The sequence below is a fragment of the Aquila chrysaetos genome, chromosome 3 (genome assembly GCF_900496995.4).
Source record: "Aquila chrysaetos chrysaetos chromosome 3, bAquChr1.4, whole genome shotgun sequence".
In the NCBI taxonomy this organism is placed as follows: domain Eukaryota; kingdom Metazoa; phylum Chordata; class Aves; order Accipitriformes; family Accipitridae; genus Aquila; species Aquila chrysaetos.
Genome location: NC_044006.1, coordinates 19,836,758 through 19,856,203, shown reverse-complemented (window position 1 = coordinate 19,856,203; position 19,446 = coordinate 19,836,758). Strand labels below are relative to the sequence as shown.

The window sequence follows — 19,446 nt, the reverse complement described above, 5'->3', positions numbered from 1 at the left end:
TTCAAGTCGATCATAAAAAATTATAGTTGTTCAAAAATAATTACATTTCTAGGACAGATTCTTTCTTTTCCTGATGTTCTGTGTACACTCCAAAAAAATTGCATGCTTTAGAAGTCTTCAGTGACACACTTTGACAGCCTAGAATAGGCAGGCTAAGTTGTTTATTTAGTACTTGTTAGCAGGACAGCCTGAACCCTAAAGTCTCTTCTATATAGCTAATCTCATATTTAAGCTGCAGCTTGGCTTACTGACACTCTGGGTGAAATCCTAGCTCTGCTACTGTTTTGTTACTGACTTAAATGGATCAGATTTCACTTTGAATATTCAAGTGTGTTAACCATCCTATTTTAAAAATACGCCCTTTTTCTGGATGAAGACATACCCCAAGAGGGGATTTTCTCTCTCTTCCTTAAAAATAATCCTCAGTTCTGCTGTAGGATGAAGTCAACCATGGCTATCTTTAAACTTGGCTGTATCATGTAGCAAATGGTCAGCTAAATTTAAAATCCATTTTTTGGCATGAAATCTAGCAGAAGTATTTGTAAGATAAAAATGCAGTTACGGTTGATTTAATTTTCTCCTGCAAACTAGGACACAAGTTCATGACTGAAATCTTTATTTTTAGATGTTATCGTTTGAGTACTTCTGTTCATAGTTGAATAAATGGCTTGTAGTAATAAATGGAAGTGACTTATTTGATAGAAGTTGACTCTAGATCACCAATCTCCCTTGGGTTTGTTGCTTATTTAAAATGGTTATTCAACCCATGTTTATCACAAGCTGTCAGCTGTTGGGAAAGATGGCATCTCCTATTAGGAAAAAGCTAACAGTAAGGAAGAGGTTTTAGTTCAGCATTTGCAGCATTTAGAATTACACCAAGTAGCTTGGCATTTAATTTTCATGAAGGACACAGCATTGACTGACTGTGTAGTTTTCACAATATGTCATTTTGTGTACAATAGTGATACTGTAGGCATAGATATGTGAGAGCCTATCTTTGTGTAGGTCAATTGATACCACTTAATCTATTGGAAAGCAAACCACGATAAAGCTAGATAGTTGGTACAGGATTTCTTACACAAAGAGTCGAGAAGGATTTGGGGGGGGGATTCAGTTCACCTAACTTAACTGTCTTGGAATTAAAAGTTTGGTGTAAGATAATCAGGCTTTTTCTGTAAGTACTGGGGAAAGAGAAAGAGAGGGGAAGAAGGAGATATCTCCAGAGGTTCATTGTCCTAAGTTAGGTATTGTTTTTTCTCCCATAACTATTGATAGATATTTAACAAGAAGTGTGGAGAAGATAGCAAGTTGTCCAACTACTAAATGCTGTCATTTCTTCCCATTTTTAGGGAATTGTTTTTCCATTTTCTGAGCAGCTCAGTGGAACATGCCTTCTTCATGATACGAGCTAATAAAACAAATCAACCTCATTTTAGGTCTCTTTGTAAGTCCCTGTGGGGGCAATAACTGTAGAGGACCACACCAGACAAGCAGTGTGCATACAGAAAGTCTGTTAATGATAGTTTTTATCTTTTTCCTGTGCAGTATTGTGTATGGACCGATGGGCTGAACGCCCTCCTTGGGAAGGATATGTTGAGTGATCTAACACGGAATGACTTAGACACGCTGCTCAGCATGGAGATAAAGCTACGCCTCCTTGACTTGGAAAACATACAGATCCCAGATGCTCCCCCACCTATCCCAAAGGAGCCCAGCAACTACGACTTTGTTTATGACTGTAACTGAGGCTGCCACTGAAACTTGCTTCAAAACTGGAAATATTATAACTGGAGAGATATTAAAAAAAAAAAAAAAAGAGTGTGAGGAAAAAAAGAAACCCACGTGTGCACCTTGGATTTTGGCTTTTTGGGGGGGTGTTGGAACACTTGCATTCCTCCCTGTTCCCTGCATCCCTTCCTTCCCCGTTCCCATCCTCCCCATTGCTCATCCAAATCCACATTGCTTTAATTAACTTGTACTTGCAGGCCGTTGGCCTTGCTTAAGGCAAAGACTGCCACTAAGAAGCACCCTCCCGAGGACTTTTTTTACATTTTTAATACTGGAATAGACATTCTTAACTAAAGGACGTTATCAAACTGCATGCCTGTGAAACCCACTTGGCAGGGCAGAGGCTTTAACTGGAAGGAGGAGGGAGGTAGGGAGCAGAAACAGCTACTGTAAGCAGAAAATTACCCCAGACACTCCCAAGAATCTGCTCACAACTGAATCCAATGTGATGACGAAAATTGTTAACTGCTTCCCAGTGCTTGCACCATTCGTCACTGTCATTATTCTTTCCACTGTCATCTCGACTCTTGCCACCAGCCTTCACCCAACTGATCGGCTCCCGGAATGGAAGGTCTGCAGGTTTTTGCTGTACCATATGCTGCAATGCTGCAACAGCTTTTAACTTCTTTTCCTCCCAGCTCTTAAATAGCCCCACACTAGCAGATCACTCGCACAAACTGTGTATGAAGCCACTAGTGTGTCCCATCCCCATAGCATTCCCTAAGCCTCAGTTGCCTCTAAAATTGGCTTGTTGCTATTCGAAGTGATTTTTATTTTCTTGGTCCAAAGTTCAACAGTAATTTCCACAAATTAATTACAACTGCCAAACATCCAGGTTTACATTGTTGTCATTGCTACAGTGTTAGAAATTTGCAAGGGATTTTTTTTGTACGGGTTCTAATTTTTTTATTTTATTTTGCCAAACAAATATATTTAATGAAAACTAATTTCATTGTGAGTACTTTTGGGGGACAATATTTTTACTTAATTTCCATTTGGAACATTTGCCCCGAAGGGAAAAAAATAATATTTCCCTTCAACTTCACTGTTGAATAAAAATCTGAGTTGTGATGATTCTTGGAACTTTGTTTTTCTTCTGAAGTTGTCTTTTATTCTTTATGGTTCCTAGCAATTCTGAAGTGTTTGGTACAAAGAGGAGAGGGAAAGGTGGAACCTTTTTTATCTGTATCTGATTTAATTTACTTATTTGTTTGTGGTGACAAGGATGAACTGCATCCAGAGATCTCCATTGCCATGGGTACATGAGCCTTCCTGTGAGAAGGACCCTTTGTGAAATCCAAAATCACAGCATACTGATGTGGTTGTGGTCAGTTTAAGGCTGCTGCCTTTACCATGTTTGCTGGAGTAACTGTCTTCCTGTATTTCCATTTCCTCCATTGAGAGTGTTTCTGGCTGCAGCAGACTGGTACTGGGGAAGTTTGGGCTTTGCAGGATGGATTCCCTCCCTCCTCATGTTCTTCTAGGTATTTCACTAAGTTCAGTATCCCTTACTCCAAAAGTGCTGGGTCTAGATCTCAAGGAACCCACCAGCCCTTTGCCTCCCACTGCACGTGCTGAAGACAGACGTTTATCTGTGTGAGTTCCTCTCCTTCTCAGACCCAGCTGAAAAAGACTGTGAAGGGCTTTTATCAGGGCTTGTGCTAGTGAGGGACCTAGAGGGTGGTTCCAGTTTAGACAGATGCAGATGACCTCAACTGAGGTGAACTTTGCTCCATCCAGCTGGCTCTGGGGCAAACATCCTGACTGACCTCACACCAGGTGAGGAGAGAAGTGATGTCCTGCGGATGCAACAAAAAGGAGGATGAGGAGAATGTTGTATGAATTCAAGCATGAGGGTCCTAAGGAAGGTGCCTTCCTGAAGCTGTGTTTGCAGTATTTTATGAATGCCTTGATCTAACAGGAGACGTAAGTTGGTTTAGGTGGTAATGGATGGTAAAGTAAGGAAAAAAAAGCCTCCGAGTTAAACGCTGGAGTAGGAAATTAGAGGGGACTGTGGCCTGAGAGAAGATTCAGTCTGAGTGAGAACAAGGATGCGTAACATGAGGTGTGGGAGTTTCAGATGTTTTATTCTCCGGAGCCTTGTCAGAGTGTAGGAAAGGTAGTCATGGTCAGGAATGAGTGGAAGCAAAGGCACTACCTGCCACAGGGGATTTTGGAGGGGTCCTGAGGGTGGGGGATGGAGGTAGGAACACATTTCTTTACAAGACACTAATGCTGCTTCTTGTCTGTGTGAAGACAAGACTCGGAGCACAACAGAGAATCTGAGTTTTTTTAATCTTCCTGACCCAGCTGGATGGCTTGGCTGTGCATAACCTTTGCTTTTTATTTACAGACTGCAGAGCTTGTGCTTCAGATGGGTATTGCTCGTTGTCAAAAGAAACACCTTTTGCTCCTAACTGCTAAGAGCCAAACACTGCCAGCTCAGTGGCAATCCAATGCCCTGATCTTAGCAGGTGACGATCCAAAAGGAGCAAACAAAAGCCCTCCTCCGGGTGAAAAGTTGAGCAGGAGGGAAAGGTTAGACTTGCCTCCCCCACTAAGGTGAGTGCCCCAATTTGCACCCCAGGAGCCCAGGGGAGGTGGTGGGAGAAGAGCTGCTCACCCAGCCCACTGTTTTTACCAACACCTTGTGCCCATCTGCATTACACCGAGGCACATCGACGCCACTTGGGCACCGTGGGGTGCTGGCAGCTGGCTCTCTCCTTACACCCCTCTGGCCTCCTGCAAGCAGGCAACATAGCCCAGCGGCCTGCCTCCTGCCCCAGGACTCTGCAGGGTGGACACAGCCTGACTGGGGTGAGGGGCCAGGTCTGGGGCAGGCTGAATGCTGTGGCACTGCCACGTGGCTCTAGCTCATCTCCTCCTGCAGCCCTGCCATACAGAAGCCCCATCTCCTCATGTGGTCCAGCTCTTTATATGGGTTATGCATCGTGTGGGATGGTCACCTGAGCAGGTATGCTAAATTTGTCTCCCCCAACATGTCCCACCCTGCTATAAGAAAGAAGAGGCTCGAGAGACGCGTTGGCATAATGGCCCATGCAGCTATTTTAAAAGTGCTCCCACAGCAACGCAAAGGGCTGTGGTGCAAACGAGAATCCTGCCTTCAGTTTCTAGAGCTGTCATACAGGCTCACTTCACCATTACGAAATTTAAAAAAAAAAAGTTTAATGATGAACAAGTATCCTGCTGCTTCCCATTCATTTAAAAAAAAAAAGAGAATGAAAATGGCAAATTCATTTGCTCACGCTGTTGTGTGTTCCGGAAAAGCTTTTAAGGCTTCACATTTAAGGAGCCGCAGCAGGAAAAAAAATTGCTGTTGAAGTTTCTTGTATAATTTCAAAACATTAAGTGGGTAATTGCTTGTAAAAGCCATAAAGGAGAGAGGGAACAACAACAACAAAAAAATCAGTGTAATTTTAGTTCCTGTTTTTGAAATGACTTTGCTTTTGAAAGTGAATATTTTCTTTTACCAGAAAACTTGAATCAAGAAAAATATGTATTTTCTAAAGTCAACTGCTTGCCCTGCTTGTAAAGGACAAGGAGAAGAGCAGCAATGCTAAGTAATCCCGCACAAAAGCAAGCTATGTGTCAAAGAGCTTGCACTCTCTGGGCTTTCATTACTGCTTTTCAGAAGCAATTCCATTTTCAATATGGAGAACTCTTTTATTAAACCTTACGACTTGCAAGGAAAAATAACATTCTCTTGCAAAGAGGCAGGTAAGTGATGACTCTCTTTTGGGTTGCAAAATGACCATGCAAGATCCTGATCACTTTATTTGCAAAATCTTCTCATGTCTTCATGCCCTACCCAGGATTGCATTTTACTTGCCCAGGGTGCTTTTTAGCGACATTTCTCTCCTGTCAGTTGTCCCAGGTAATGCAGGCATGTCACGTGTACAGGAATGTGAAGGCTCGTATGGAAATCTGGTGGGATCCACTGCCCAGAACAAATCCCTGTCTTCTCTGGCAGGTGGCTGAGGCGCGAGGGAGCCCTGTGTGCCCGCAGCAGCCATGTAGCCCACCAGCTATGATCACACAGGCTCTGGCCACTGAACAGCTCTTAAAAGAGGGAGGGATGAAAGGGAGGAGAAATGAAACCCCCTCCAGGCAGGGGAAGATGGAGAGAGAGGGGCATGGCCATGAAATGCCCAAATGCCAGTCTGCTTTTTGGTTTGTCATCGCATTAGAGTGCAATGATCAGAGGGTGGCTCTGACGCATCCAGCTGTGGTGGTGCAAGCTGTTAACCCTGAGCAATAACCAGCAGTGGAAGATGTTGGGAGTAGGAAGACACTCTTGAACTGTCATATTCCCCCCTTTCTCTCTTTTGTTGCTGCTGCTGCACTGAGAAGTAAGTGCCATTAGCTTCACTGTCATGTAAAAGTCGTACAACTAAGAAGCGTAGTAAGATGAATGTAAGATTTTACCCCGTTCTTGTTTCATTCTTGAGAGTCTAAAAAAAAAAAAAAAAAAAAAAAAAAGAAAAAATCTAGCCCTTAAATCTAGCCCTTACTGACCTTGGGATATCTTAGCTGTCAGAAGCAAGCCTGGAATGCTAAGCATCTGACATAAGAAAAGAGCCCTTCCCCTTACAGCAGCATCAATGAGCTGGAAGTGAAAAGGATTTCCCTTCATTCCCTGTTGGAATGGAATGTGTTGATGATAACTTCTTTCTCCAAGTGATACAGTAGTCAATGTGGAAAGGTGCTATGCTGGACCTTGTTCTCACCAACAAGGAGGGGCTGGTGGGGAATGTGAAGCTCAAGGACCACCTCCTCCAAGCTCAGGAGCGATGCATCCCAACAAAGAGGAAGTCAGGCAAAAACACCAGGAGGCCTGCATGGATGAACAAGGAGCTCCTGGACAAACTCAAACACAAAAAGGAAGCCTACAGAGGGTGGAAGCAAGGACAGGTAGCCTGGGAGGAATACAGAGAAATTGTTTGAGCAGCCAGGAATCAGGTTAGGAAAGCTAAAGCCCTGATCAAATTAAAACTGACCAGGGATGTCAAGGGCAACAAAAAAAAACTTCTATAGGTGCATCGGTGATAAAAGGAAGACTAGGGAAAACGTGGGCCCTCTCCGGAAGGAAACAGGAGACCTGCTTACCCGGCATATGGAGAAGGCTGAGGTACTCAACGACCTTTTTGCCTCAGTCTTCACTGGCAAGTGCTCCAGCCACACTGCCCAAGTTGCAGAAGGCAAAGGCAGGGACTGGGAGAATGAAGAACCACCCACTGCAGGGGAAGATCTGGTGCGAGACCATCTAAGGAATCTGAAGGTGCACAAGTCCATGGGACCTGATGAGATGCATCTGCGGGTCCTGAGGGAACTGGCGGATGAAGTGGCTAAGCCGCTATCTGTCATATTTGAGAAGTCGTGGCAGTTTGGGGAAGTTCCCAGTGACTGGAAAAGAGGAAACATAACACCCATTTTTAAAAAGGGAAAAAAGGAAGACTTGGGGAACTACAGGCCAGTCAGTCTCCCCTCTGTGCCCAGCAAGATCATGGAGCAGATCCTCCTGGAAACTATGCTAAGGCACATGGAAAATAGGGAGGTGATTGGCGAAAGCCAACATGGCTTCACTAAGGGCAAATTGTGCCTGACAAATTTGGTGGCCTTCTATAACAGGGTTACAGTGTTGGTGGATAAGGGAAGAGCAACTGACGCCAGCTACCTGGACTTGTGCAAAGCACGTGACACTGTCCCGCATGACATCCTTGTCTCTAAATTGGAGAGACATAGATTTGATGGATGGACCACTTGGTGGATAAGGAATTGGCTGACTGGTTGCACTCAAAGAGTTGTGGTCAACAGCTCAATGCGGTCAACACTAGGTCAGTGTCCTAGTGACAAGTGGGATTCCTCAGGGGTTGGTATTGGGACCAGCGCTGTTTAACATCTTTGTCGGCAACATGGACAGTGGGATTGAGTGCACCCTCAGCAAATTTGCTGATGACATCAAGCTGTGTGGTGCGGTTGACACACTGGAGGGAAGGGATGCTGTCCAGAGGGACCTTGACAGGCTTGAGAGGTGGGCCCCTGTGAACTTCATGAAGTTCAACAAGGCCAAATGCAAGGTCCTGCACATGTGTCAGGGCAATCCCAAGCACAAATACAGGCTGAGCAGAGAATGGACTGAGAGCAGCCCCGAGGAGAAGGACTTGGGGGTGTTGGTTGACAAGAAGCTCAACATGACCTGGCAATGTACGTTTGCAGCCCAGAAAGCCAACCGCATCCTGGGCCACATCAAAAGGATCGTGGCCAGCATGTCGAGGGAGGGGATTCTCCCCCTCTACTCCACTCTTGTGACACCCCACCTGGAGTACTGCATTCAGCTCTGGGGTCCCCAACAAAAGAACAACATGGACCTGTTGGAGTGAGTCCAGAGGAGGGCCACGAAGATGATCAGAGGGCTGGAGCACCTCTCCTGCGAGGATAGGCTGAGAGAGTTGGGGTTGTTCAGCCTGGAGAAGAGAAGGCTCTGGGGAGACCCTATAGCAGCCTTCCAGTACTTAAAGGGGGCCTACAGGAAAGCCAGAGAGGGACTTTTCACAAGGGCATGTAGTGATGGGACAAGGGGTAATGGCTTTAAACTGAAAGAGGGTAGATTTAGATTAGATGTAAGGAGGAAGTTCTTCACTGTGAGGGTGGTGAGACACTGGAACAGGTTGCCCCAGAGGGGCTGTGGATGCCCCATCCCTGGAAGTGTTCAAGGCCAGGTTGGATGGGGCTTTGAGCAACCTGCTCTAGTGAAAGGTGTTGGAACTAGATGATCTTTAAGGTGCCTTCCAACCCAAACCATTCTATGATTCTATTCTATGATTTGGACAGTTACACAACCTCTGCGTGCTGAGGGTAAAATCCCTGAAAACTCTGGAAGACATTTGTAGGACAAAGTTTTTGTCACTTACCACTGGCTGGACTGTCATTGCCTTCCCCAGAGCTTGCTAAATCAGGATGAGACTCGCTCAGTGCTCCCTCCCTCTCTAGATGATAATTATATTTGAATATTAAACAGCCACATAGCTTATGTAAGTTCCCTGATTAACAAAGCACTTACCCACACAGCAAAAGAGGCTTGATTTCAGTTTGATAAACAGTCACCTAAATTTAGGTGGGTGCTTGTGGACCTAGCTGGATCAGGGCCTCTGTGAGCAGAAAGGCACTTTTACCTGTTACTGAATTTTCGCTACATCCTTGGAGGCAATGCAAGTAATGACTTCTCTGTCTGATGTGTAATTAGATTGGGTACCACTGATTACTTCAGGAGACTGAAAAAGATGCTGCCTGATTATTGAACGTCACTCCAGCTGCTTCACGCATATTTGGGACTTACACAGAGGTAAAAGGATTGAAACGGGAACCCTTTCTGTATGAAATCAGCCTGAAATTTGAGAGGAGAGTGGTGTCAAAAGCACGTTTGTTAGGGCAGGACCAGGTGTAAAATGGATGTTGGAAGAACCATGAATTTTTATAGCAAGGTGATTTCAAAGTGCTGATTCAGGGAGTGCTGTCCTGCGGCAGCTTCATGAGGGCAAGGTTAAAAAGAACTGGAGACAGTTTTAAACTCATTTAGTAATATATATTTACATTTTATTTTTACTTTTAGCTGGGAGGCCTTGAAGGTTTCTGAAGAGCAGAGCTGGTCTGGTGATGCTTAGCTTGCAGGGACACACATAGGGCAAAGGAAACATTTCATTAGCCATCTTTCTCCAGGTAGAGAGGTTGCTATTGGAAGTAGAAGAGTTTTCTGAGCTGATGTGGCTTTCCAACAGAGAATTTCTTAGCTTTACCATAGCCACCTCAGTGGACGTGCTGTGCAGAGAACAGTAGCTGTTGTGGTTTTATAGTGTCTTGGAAGAGCCAAACAAGCCTCTTCATGTTGGGAGGCTCACTCAGACCCTCTCTCATCCTATTTGCCTCTTATTTATAGACCATTTCCTATAAGACATGACCTATGGGACAGTCACAAAACTGGGGGACCCAGTGCTGCCTGTTCCAAACAGGATGCTGGCTTTGAGTTTCAGCCTGGGGAGGGTATGGCCACAGCAGTGCATGTAGAGGGTGGGAGGGAAAAGAGACACCTAATATAATTTTGCCAAGGGATGCAGCCAAGGACAGGCTTTCTTTCCTGTGACGCTTAAGGATGTGTCTTGAATGACTTTATTTCAATTGTCATTAGAGGATTTTGCAGCCTGATTGAGCACCACAGTTAAACTCTCCCTTGATGAAACCTCGTGAGTCTAATTTTAATCTTGTAGGCAACATGTTGTTCAGCCTAAACTGATTATGTTTTGGGACTCCTCTGGGTTGTTGTGAGGGGGAAGGAGGCTGGTTGGCTTTTGTTTAATAAGCAGCAGCACTTTTTTATGAGGTGTGTCTGTATCCTCTCAGTTTCTCTTGAAATGCCTCAGATTTAATAACTCCTTCCCACCCACCTCCCCCAAGGGACGAAGGCGCCCTGGAGATCTTTGCTGTCCCACCAGCAGGCCACACGCAGGTGGGAGGCTGAGCCTGTGGGACTTCATTCCCTGCCAATTAGCAGGGAGTTTGTTGTGTTGGGGTAGCTTTTGAAGAAGTCAGGAAAAGTAATGTAGGAATCTGCCAGGCTTCAAAAAAAAAAGTTTTCCTTAAGTGCTTAAAATGAGGACACTGAGGATGCGGGCACAGTACGTTGTGCAAAGCTGCTGACTGCTTGCATCTTTCCCAGAGGAAAATGGGTCATCCACAGGGTTTTCCCAGGGCAGACCTCCCCCCTTTCCCCCCAAGCAGCAGAAGCCTGGTGCATTTGAAAAGCTTGGAGCTGTGAGCAGGGGAACATGTGACAGGTTTCTCTGCCAGGAGTATGACATTTAAAAAGTGCCAGTAGGATTACTTCGGGTGTTTTTCACCCGCACTGGTCCCTCTGCACATGTTGCTTGACTCATGATACCCTCTGTCAGTCTCTGACCTTTCTCAAAGCCCTGGGTTCCTCCTTTCTGTCCCCAGCCCAGGGTGGGTGCACTGATATCTTACACCTATCCACCATTTCACCGATCACAAATAGCCTATGTGCAACTCAGCCAAGCCAGTTTTCATGTAAACATCCGTCTTGCGCTTGATTCTCTCATTTCCAGTACTATTTGAGGTCCATTGAAAACTAAGGCATTAAAATGGGCTGGCTTGTGGATGGCTTCTCCAGCATCCAAGAAGGTTGTTTTCAGCCCAAGCTTTTCCTTCAATGAAGCCCTTTACCGAGTCCTCCACACTGAGATCTTCATCAAACCTGTAAGAGTTTACCATTTCCAAGCCTCCAACTTCTCATCACATCTGACAGCTGACAGGTGGATGCACGCACACAAACACATGCACGCATGCACAGGATACAAGTGCCTCATCTCCATTCCCCCAGAAAACCAGACTGAAAACAGCACTTTAACAGCTGGGCAATGTCAGATGCTCCAGTGGGCAGCGTCATGATGAGAAGGGATGGAGGAAATCAGAGCTGGGAGCATCCTGACAGAGGCTGGCAGGTTAGCAGGGCTGCATGGGAGGGGATGTGGGGAGGGGAGGTTGGGGCAACACGAACCTCACCATCTAAAATACCTTACACCTGTAACCATGCTCAGACACAAAGATGAAGTAAGGGTAACATCTAAGAGCAGGTGACAACACCAAATTGCTGAGCTGTGCATCGGGGACCAGAAAAAAAGTATTGTGCAAGACAAAGCAGCCTTTCTAAGGCCTTATTTTAGATTTTTATTTTTATTTTTAATGATGGCTATTATGCCTTGTGGAAGTGCCCCATTGGCATGGGTATGCACCATCACTGTGTTTTCATCATCTTGAATCTGCTGCAAGAATCAGCACAGGGAGGGGAGCACTGCTGTGACCCTGAGCTGGCCAGGAAAGGGGTGGTGGAACAATCTCCCATCAGCAAATGCTGCTGAAGGAAAATCAACATGTACACAAAATCTGTGAATTTAGCTGAATCATTTATTTGGGAAGGGAAACTGAGAAGTTAAAGTGGCTGAAACTTGCTGCTCAGACAGCTTTTGGACTGCTATAGGTCATGGTTCTCCTTCTGTAAAGAATTAGTATTTCAGGGCTTCTTTTTAGTTCTAAGATCTAAAGTGCCATAGAAAGTTGTAGCTGAAAGAAAATGTGACTTTTTCCTTTTAATTTTTCACTTTCTATTAGAAATTGTGTGGCTTCCCCCCCCCCCCCCCCCCCAGAAAAGAAGCCAAATTGCAGCAGTCTCGATACCATCCCCCGCGATCAGAAATTCTGGCCCAGAACCTCCATCACCAAACCTGCATCGCCTGAGGAAAACCATCCTGCCTGCCTGTATAGCAGACTTGCACTAAAAAGGTATGCATAACAAGTCTACCAACAGTAACTCATGCAGAATGAATTGCAGTAGTTTCACCCAAATACATTTCTGACAAGCTGATTTGATGAAGAAAGCAGTCCAAGCCCCCAGCTTTTGCTGCATACGAAGGACTGGCTGCAGCCATGAATTGAAATTGTGCTCATGGGGAAAAAGAAAAAGGAAAGCAAGCAGCAATTCCTTTCATTGGTTTGGTTCAGTTTTAATCAAACCTGAGTCACTTTTAATTTCCCTGACTTCAGGAGGTTTCTCAGTGATGGGCTTCTGAAGACAGGTTCCTGAATTAAGCTAATTAGTCAAGTGACTGGCAAGTATTCATTCAGATCACCCTGACTGGAAAAAAAGGAAAGTGCTGTGGATTTAATAACTTTGTTCATGCAGAGCAAAGAAATTAAGCACTGCCAGCAGCAGCACGGTGGTCAGCCTGGACCTGAGCACTAACTCACCCTCGACAGCCCTGCAAGGTGTCCTGTCTACCCCAGGACTGGCATCAAGCACCTGCCGTGCCAGGAGAGCCCTTGCCGGCAGGCACTTGCCGCCTACAATTTTCTAGTGCTTTCCAGAGTGTAGTTTCCCAGACGTTTATACAACAAGGAGCAAGCCCATCAAGCAGGCAGGAGGTGTGGGGGGGAATTGCATCTTTCTTGCTTTTTGATGAGGCTTGATAGACCCTTGATGCTGAGTTTCGGAGGGACTGAGCAGGGTACCAGTACAGCAGCACTGCAGGGCCTTTTAAAACTGATCCCACCTGAGCAGAGGCACTGACAGATGATTTAGCATGATGCCTTGCTGGAGGGTTGCTCCAGAGGAGGCAGTTTGAGTGGCTGCACCATCTGTCCACTGTGCTAATTCCTCCACGAGGGCTGAAAAAAAGTGGCTTTGCCTTGTGGGAGCCATCCTGAGGCACCTGATGGTTCCCCGCTTGTGCTGCTTGAGTGGAGCTGCTGCCTAGGAAAGTCATCTTGCAGGGAGCAAGTGGTTCCTGCTGCCATCAGCATCCCCACGGTATGCGAGACCCGCACACCTCGTGCCAGGTCCAGGAGCCCAAAGGTGGCTCCTTTGGGCCCTGGTGTTGCTGGATAGGGCTGAAGCTGCGCTTCACAGGCTGTAAAGGGAGGGAAGGCATGTCCATAACTGCCTCGTTGGCCAAGTTCCTGATGGAAATTAGTACCTTAGTGCTGCTGAGACTGTCTTGTCTTGCTAATGGCATATCAGGGCACCCGAGATGCTGTAGGAGCATGATTTTATACCATGTATTGGAAAAGAAAAAAATTACAACACAGTGAGATGAGAACTCATAAGCGGTCCCCATTTGTTAATGGACTCGTAATTCTCTTGCTGACACATTAGCACATTAAAAAGGCTTTTTCCAGGCTCTTGAATGTGTTAGTGAAGTCCCATTTCCATCAGCCGCCTTTACACTTTCCCAGCTTCTGAAGCCTGCTGATGCAGGCTTTTGTGGGCAGCCATCCCTGTCTCCCAGCCAGTTTGGTAATGCACCATGTCTTCTTCCAGCACACCCTGAACAGTAAATGCAAGTTTGGTAATGCACCATGTCTTCTTGCAGCACATCCTGAGCAGTAAATGCAAAGATAACCCCCCATTTTGCACTTGGACGAAGCCGTAGCCCTGTGGCAGCGTTGTCTAACATGAGCCAGAAGTGCAGCACCAGGTATCATTTGGTCTAGCATGTATTCAGATGCCCACAGCCCAGCTGAAGACATTAAATGTTGTTTCCCTTACTGATGTGGTGAGGGTTTGAGCCAGGCTGTAATTTACTCCTGAGATATCCTGGAATGAAAAAGAGAAGTTAATCTTTTGAGAAGACAGGTATGCTTATCTTCAAGAAAGGAACTGCATTAGTAAAGTAACAGAGGATTTGATTCTACTGTTGCAATGAAGATAATAAATATTCATCTCTGAAAGACAGACATGGATGTGAGGATGATAAAACAGGTGTGCAAGACCGGAGTGACAGGTGCTGAATAACTCATGAGAAGGATCCTGGGATTTAGTGATGGCATCAGGAAATTTAATGTCTTGCATGAACTGTTCCCTGCAAACAGAGAGAATAACGTCTGTTCTGTCCCAGCAGTTCCCCCTGGTATGAGCACAAAGAATAGCTCCCAGAGGTCTGTCATACTTGGGACAAATGCAGGATTAATAGTGTTTCGTGCTGGCCTGTACTCTACCTGCCTCATTGTGGTCTGAACCTCCAGGGGATGGGAAGGTCTTATTAATTAATGCTCTTAATTCAAGCACTTGTAACTGATTTATATGCAGTCTAGGGCCTGATCCTGCAGGGCATGAGCTAACTTTGGCGAGGCACACAGCTTTCCAAATCCCCAGCAGAGAGGAGCTACTGGATCGTGTGCTGCAAAATAAGCAGCAAGGGTATTTGGGAAACCTATATTTCACAAAAAACGTTTGGGTTTTTTTTTCCTCAGTGCAGGTCATACATGGCAATTGTTGCTCATCAGTGCTGCAGATTCAGCTCAGCCAAAATTCACCTTCTAGGGACAGCTGCCCATTTGGTTTCATCCATGGGTGACAGCATATTTTAGGACTGATATGCCAGCACAGTCTGGAAGAAGATGGGAGAAAACAGTTTTAGAAGGAGCAGGGGATTTCACTGCTCGAGGATGGAAAGGATGAAGCATCCTTCTCACCAGGGGAGACAGAGATGTGGCCTTTCAGCAAGGGCTTGAGCTGGTCCCCGCCATCTGCTCTTTCAGCTCGCCGTGCCCTGTCCCCATACTTGCTGCAGTGACCAGCCTGCTTCTAACTCGGGAAACAATTCATCCCAGGGACGGTCCTACAAAGTGCTTGCCCACTACATGGATACGAGCTGATGCCATGGTCTCATTCCTCTCTCTCAGGCAGTACCCCTGTGCTGGGTCACACCTGGGAAGCTGAGAAGCCATGCACTGGAAATGCAAGTGGGGCCAGCAGCTGAGGTTCGGCGGTCCCTGCCCTCCCAGGACGGCGAGACCGGTAGGCGTGATGGATAGGCCATTCAGTGGGTCACGGCACCTTTCCCACTCGTGGCTGAATCACCAAAGAAACAAAGTTCCCAAACAATCGGGCAATATTTTAAAATGAAAGGTAACAATAAGCCCTTGTCTTGCTGAGATTGCAGCTCCCGGGCTTGTTCTGCTGATTAACCTCTCCGCTGCTGGCGGGATGAACCCACATCCAGGCAGGGTCCCTCCACCCCTGCATGCCCAGCTTCCCTGCAGGGATGGCTGCATCCTGCCTCTTCCACCCTGGGGCACGATCCTGCCTGGGCAGCTCACGAGTAAGCCCAGCAAACCTTGGCAAAGACATTTGCCGGAGGAGCCAATCCCACACTGCCTGGTGCACTGATCCAGATCCACACACCTCTGCCATGACCACAGTGCTCTGGGATGGATAGCAAAGTGCCCCTTGCATCCCTCAGGGCAGTGCCTGAAGTAAATAAACACATTTATTTATATTTGTCTATCTAGCTTCGGAGATAGAAGTACAAACAGCCATAAAAATGACATTTACTTATTAGCACCGATATTAACTTTTAAAATTGAGCAAGACCAATGCTGTGAAGCCCCTCAAATTGGAGGCTTGCTCCTTGAAAAGCACAATAAGGCGTTTCATTTCAAGATTAATCGTCCTTTTGAATACATATTGAATCTTTCCTTCCCTTTATATTGCAGAGATGCCAAAAAACCCTGAAAGCCCTTGAATTAACTATTGCAGATAGGTAAACTAACAGATAACATCTTTTTTCTTTGTTCAAGGGGAAAAAGAATTTGCTTCCTTTTTTTTCTTTCCCTGTAAATGTGACAGAAGAAATGACTTTCCAGGTAGAAGTCTTTTCTCCCAGAATGTATCCAGTGTGTATGCATGCATGCGTATGTGTGGAGTCTTTCCTTCATTGAAAATAGAGAGTAATTCTGCCTGTCTCACTGCCCTTCTCTAAAAATGCTGAAAGCATGTATTTATGTTACAGCAGTGTTGCTCTGTGATATGTCGCAAGTGTCCCAAACAGAAGTGAGCAGCTTTAAGGATTAATGAAAGCCTTAGCTACCTGTGTACAGGGAAAATGAACCATTAGGGCAAATATATAAGAGGCTTCTGTTGGAGGGCTTATCTTCTCTCTCCAAAATACCTTAGGAGTGAGGTACGATGTGAGGGGAAGCTCTGAACGTGGGTGCTCCAAGATGGTCAGTGTGGAGAGGCAGTCACCGCCACCGGAAAGGCTGAGGACCCACCAGTCATGCCCTGAAGGCCAAACGTTACCGTCTGAGTGACCACACTATGGCAAGGGGAGCAAAGTCCAAAGCAAAGGTGAGAATGGAAAGAATCCATAACTTATCTACTTTATAAGCAGTGGCAATTAGCAGGTCAGATTTTAGTGACTGAGGTCTTGGGTTGGGGTATTCCAGCAATTCAGTATTTTAAAATTTGCCAAATTTGGGGAGTGGGGGGCGGAATACGGCTGGAAATTTTGCTGACTATCCTTCCTATTGCAAATCCAAAACAGCAATTCAAACAGCCCGTATTCGCAGTATGTTCTGCTTTTTCTTGCTGAGAGGAAGGGAATGATTCATTTTCACCTGGGTACCGTAACCTCCCACCATCAGGTAAGTTTTCCTGGCATATCAGTGTGCTTTCCCGTGGCCTGCTTGCTCACCAGCTGCACTGGGGGGAGTGAAAACCAAGTCGAGAGAGCCTGAACGGCAGCTCAACAGCAGTCTGTAGGAGATGTGCGAAACAGCCCGCACCTCTAGGGCAAGGGAGTACACCTCTGACTTTGTCTCCTGATGCTCTCCTGAGAGCTACAGCTCAACATGGAGGAGCTGTTGTGGTCCAGAGCATCCTCCCTTCTGCATCCCGAGTAGCAATGTTCAGCATCCTCTGCAGAAAACAAGCCCACAGTGCTAGGGGAGCCCTTTAGTGGGGTGGATCCTCCTCAGGGATGCAGGGGAGAACCAAGGATGCCATCCCAGCAAGTAGGGCCTTGGGAGCCCATGGAGCAGCTGGCATTCTTGGCAGGAGCAGGATTGGGTCACTCCTCTGAAAACACAAGCAGTCACCTGATAAATATAGGCAGACAGTTTTAGATAAAAGTTACAGCTTACCTTCATCTGCGGTGACTGTAGTTATTTTTGCTAGTCATCAAAAGACACTGCTGGATGTAGGATTAAAGCAAAGGAATGATGTAGACACATGAATTATGAATTTTGCATCATGAATTATTGCCTAAAATAGCGTGATGCACCAAATACATCTAGGGCAAGTGTTCTCTAGTTTTGAAGGTCTGGAAATTACACCAGCTTCAGAGAAAAGAAGTAGTTTCTTTGTATAGCCTAAAAAAAAATTGGGCAACTTTCCTTTACCTATTTGGCATCCAATGGTTCCTAATCTCTGTATACAATTTTTGCCACAGCGATGCTTCTGGGTTTTGGCTGCTCATCTTGAAAGGCTTCACTGGGATTTGATTTTCAGAACATCAGTGCTAAACATTTGCCAAAACCCATCTGTCAGGAGGGGATCAGAGAACCAAACACTGAGACACCCAAACCCAGATGGTCACTTTTGGGCAGGAACATGACTCTCTGTATCTTTCCTACCTCTTCTCACTTCCTCATCACTAAGTGCCCAGGAACTTGCAACATGGGATCATTAAAATTTCTTAACCAGCTTTCATGATTTCCACATCAGAGCTTTGGGGCAGGAGACTTCCCTTCCAGAGGACTCTCAAGGCAGGAATTTGGCTACAGAGGACTACAGAGGGTGAAAAGGGGAAAGGCTTGGGTAGAAGAAAAACACTGGTGAGACCTAGATACCCAGGTCACTGGATAGCTGCATAAATAACTTTATTTATTGTGGCTAGAGCTCCCAGGCTTACCCCTCCCAGTGTTAACCACAGCCACGCTGATGGGACACCTGCCTATACGCCGTGCTCCACTTCTGCCACAAAAGAAACTTTGGTGTACTGCCTGCCCAGCTCCTAATATGAAATGAAATTCCTTATCTTGCACATTATCTTTTATCTGGACTTTTACTAACACCACTATCGCTGTATCACTCGGAGGCAAGATTATTCAGACTCCCCACTGGGAATCTGCAGCATCACTGCTGCACAGAAAGAAGCGCACCGATAGACTGCAAATAGAGATGTTTCTGATATGCATGGAATAGATTTGGGCATGCCCAGCTATATAATTATTATCATTTCTGCTTCCTGGAAAACATTTTTTGGAGTCGAATCGCTGCTAGAAGTGGCTGCTGGTTTATGTTCAATTCAGGGCCCGGAGATCTCCAGAACATACCTGTTTTCTTCCTTGGCTTTATGTGATGGGAATTTAGTGAAGAGTGACAGACTTGCTGCTGGGGTGTCTGTCACTTTGTTTGGTCCCCAAAATGCATTTCCACTCACTCATCCTTCCAGAAGTGATGGAGAGGCTCCCTTTCCTTTGGGTGGTGAAGTTTGGAGGGTGAAAGTCACTCAGTCCCCACTTTGTTATCTTCTGGGCACAGAGTTACACCAAGGTGTTTACTCAGGTATTCTCATTATAAGAAATTATTCCAATGAGGGAAAGGAGTTTTATTTGAGGTTATTTAATACCCTCAAGCTTTATTGTTAATTTATGACGGTTGCTTTGAATATACATAAACGCTGAGTCTAAATGATGAATGGTGGTGAACAAGTAACCGAGAGACAAAATCCATAAATACTCCAGTGTTAATTTGTTTTCTAAGCCAGGAAGATGGGGGAGATACTACTTCTGTGTCACGTTTCCGTAAAACCCAGGGTAACGTTCCTGAGTCCTCCTCTCTTTACTTATCAGCTGGTTGTACAGCATTCACCCTACATTATTTAGGTTAAGAAAAGAGAATCCCTGCTGTGGTATCCAGCAGCTTTATTAAAAACTAAAAAGAAAAAAGGGTCAGGAAAGCCTGAACCATACTTTTTTGTGGTTGTGGACATATCTTTGCAGAAAAAGGAGGTGGGTCCAGCATCAGCAGGCTTGGAGCACTTAACAGTGGCAGACAGATTGATTTGCAAGGCAGATTGCCTGCTTATTTTGTCTGAACAATTTAGTTGACTAGACTTTGTTAATGTGTATGCCTATATCCCTCGTATTTAATAAACCTTGTACTGAGCATATATCAGGGTTCAAAAAGGATTCAGTAACTCATTGAAAGATATTACAGCTCTTTTTTATGCATCCAGAGCAAGAGCAGAAAGACGTTGGAAAGGTATTATAAGAGAATGAACATTT

At 45.6% G+C, this 19,446-nt stretch overlaps 2 protein-coding genes across 5 annotated transcripts in view; both read left to right on the top strand.

Moving 5' to 3' along the window:
• Nucleotides 1–2,862, top strand: part of ELMO1 (engulfment and cell motility 1) — a 323,193-nt gene extending 320,331 nt beyond the window's left edge. For all 4 annotated transcript variants that reach the window (XM_030008954.2, XM_030008955.2, XM_030008956.2 and 1 more), the window contains one exon: nucleotides 1,546–2,862. In XM_030008954.2, coding sequence (XP_029864814.1) covers nucleotides 1,546–1,746 — 201 coding nt within the window. In that variant the 3' untranslated portion in view covers nucleotides 1,747–2,862. The remainder of the gene's footprint in view (nucleotides 1–1,545) is intronic.
• A 13,504-nt stretch (nucleotides 2,863–16,366) lies between these two features.
• Nucleotides 16,367–19,446, top strand: part of AOAH (acyloxyacyl hydrolase) — a 90,710-nt gene continuing 87,630 nt past the window's right edge. Inside the window, exon 1 of the mRNA XM_030009024.2 lies at nucleotides 16,367–16,504. The gene's annotated coding sequence lies outside the window, so the exon portion shown is untranslated. The remainder of the gene's footprint in view (nucleotides 16,505–19,446) is intronic.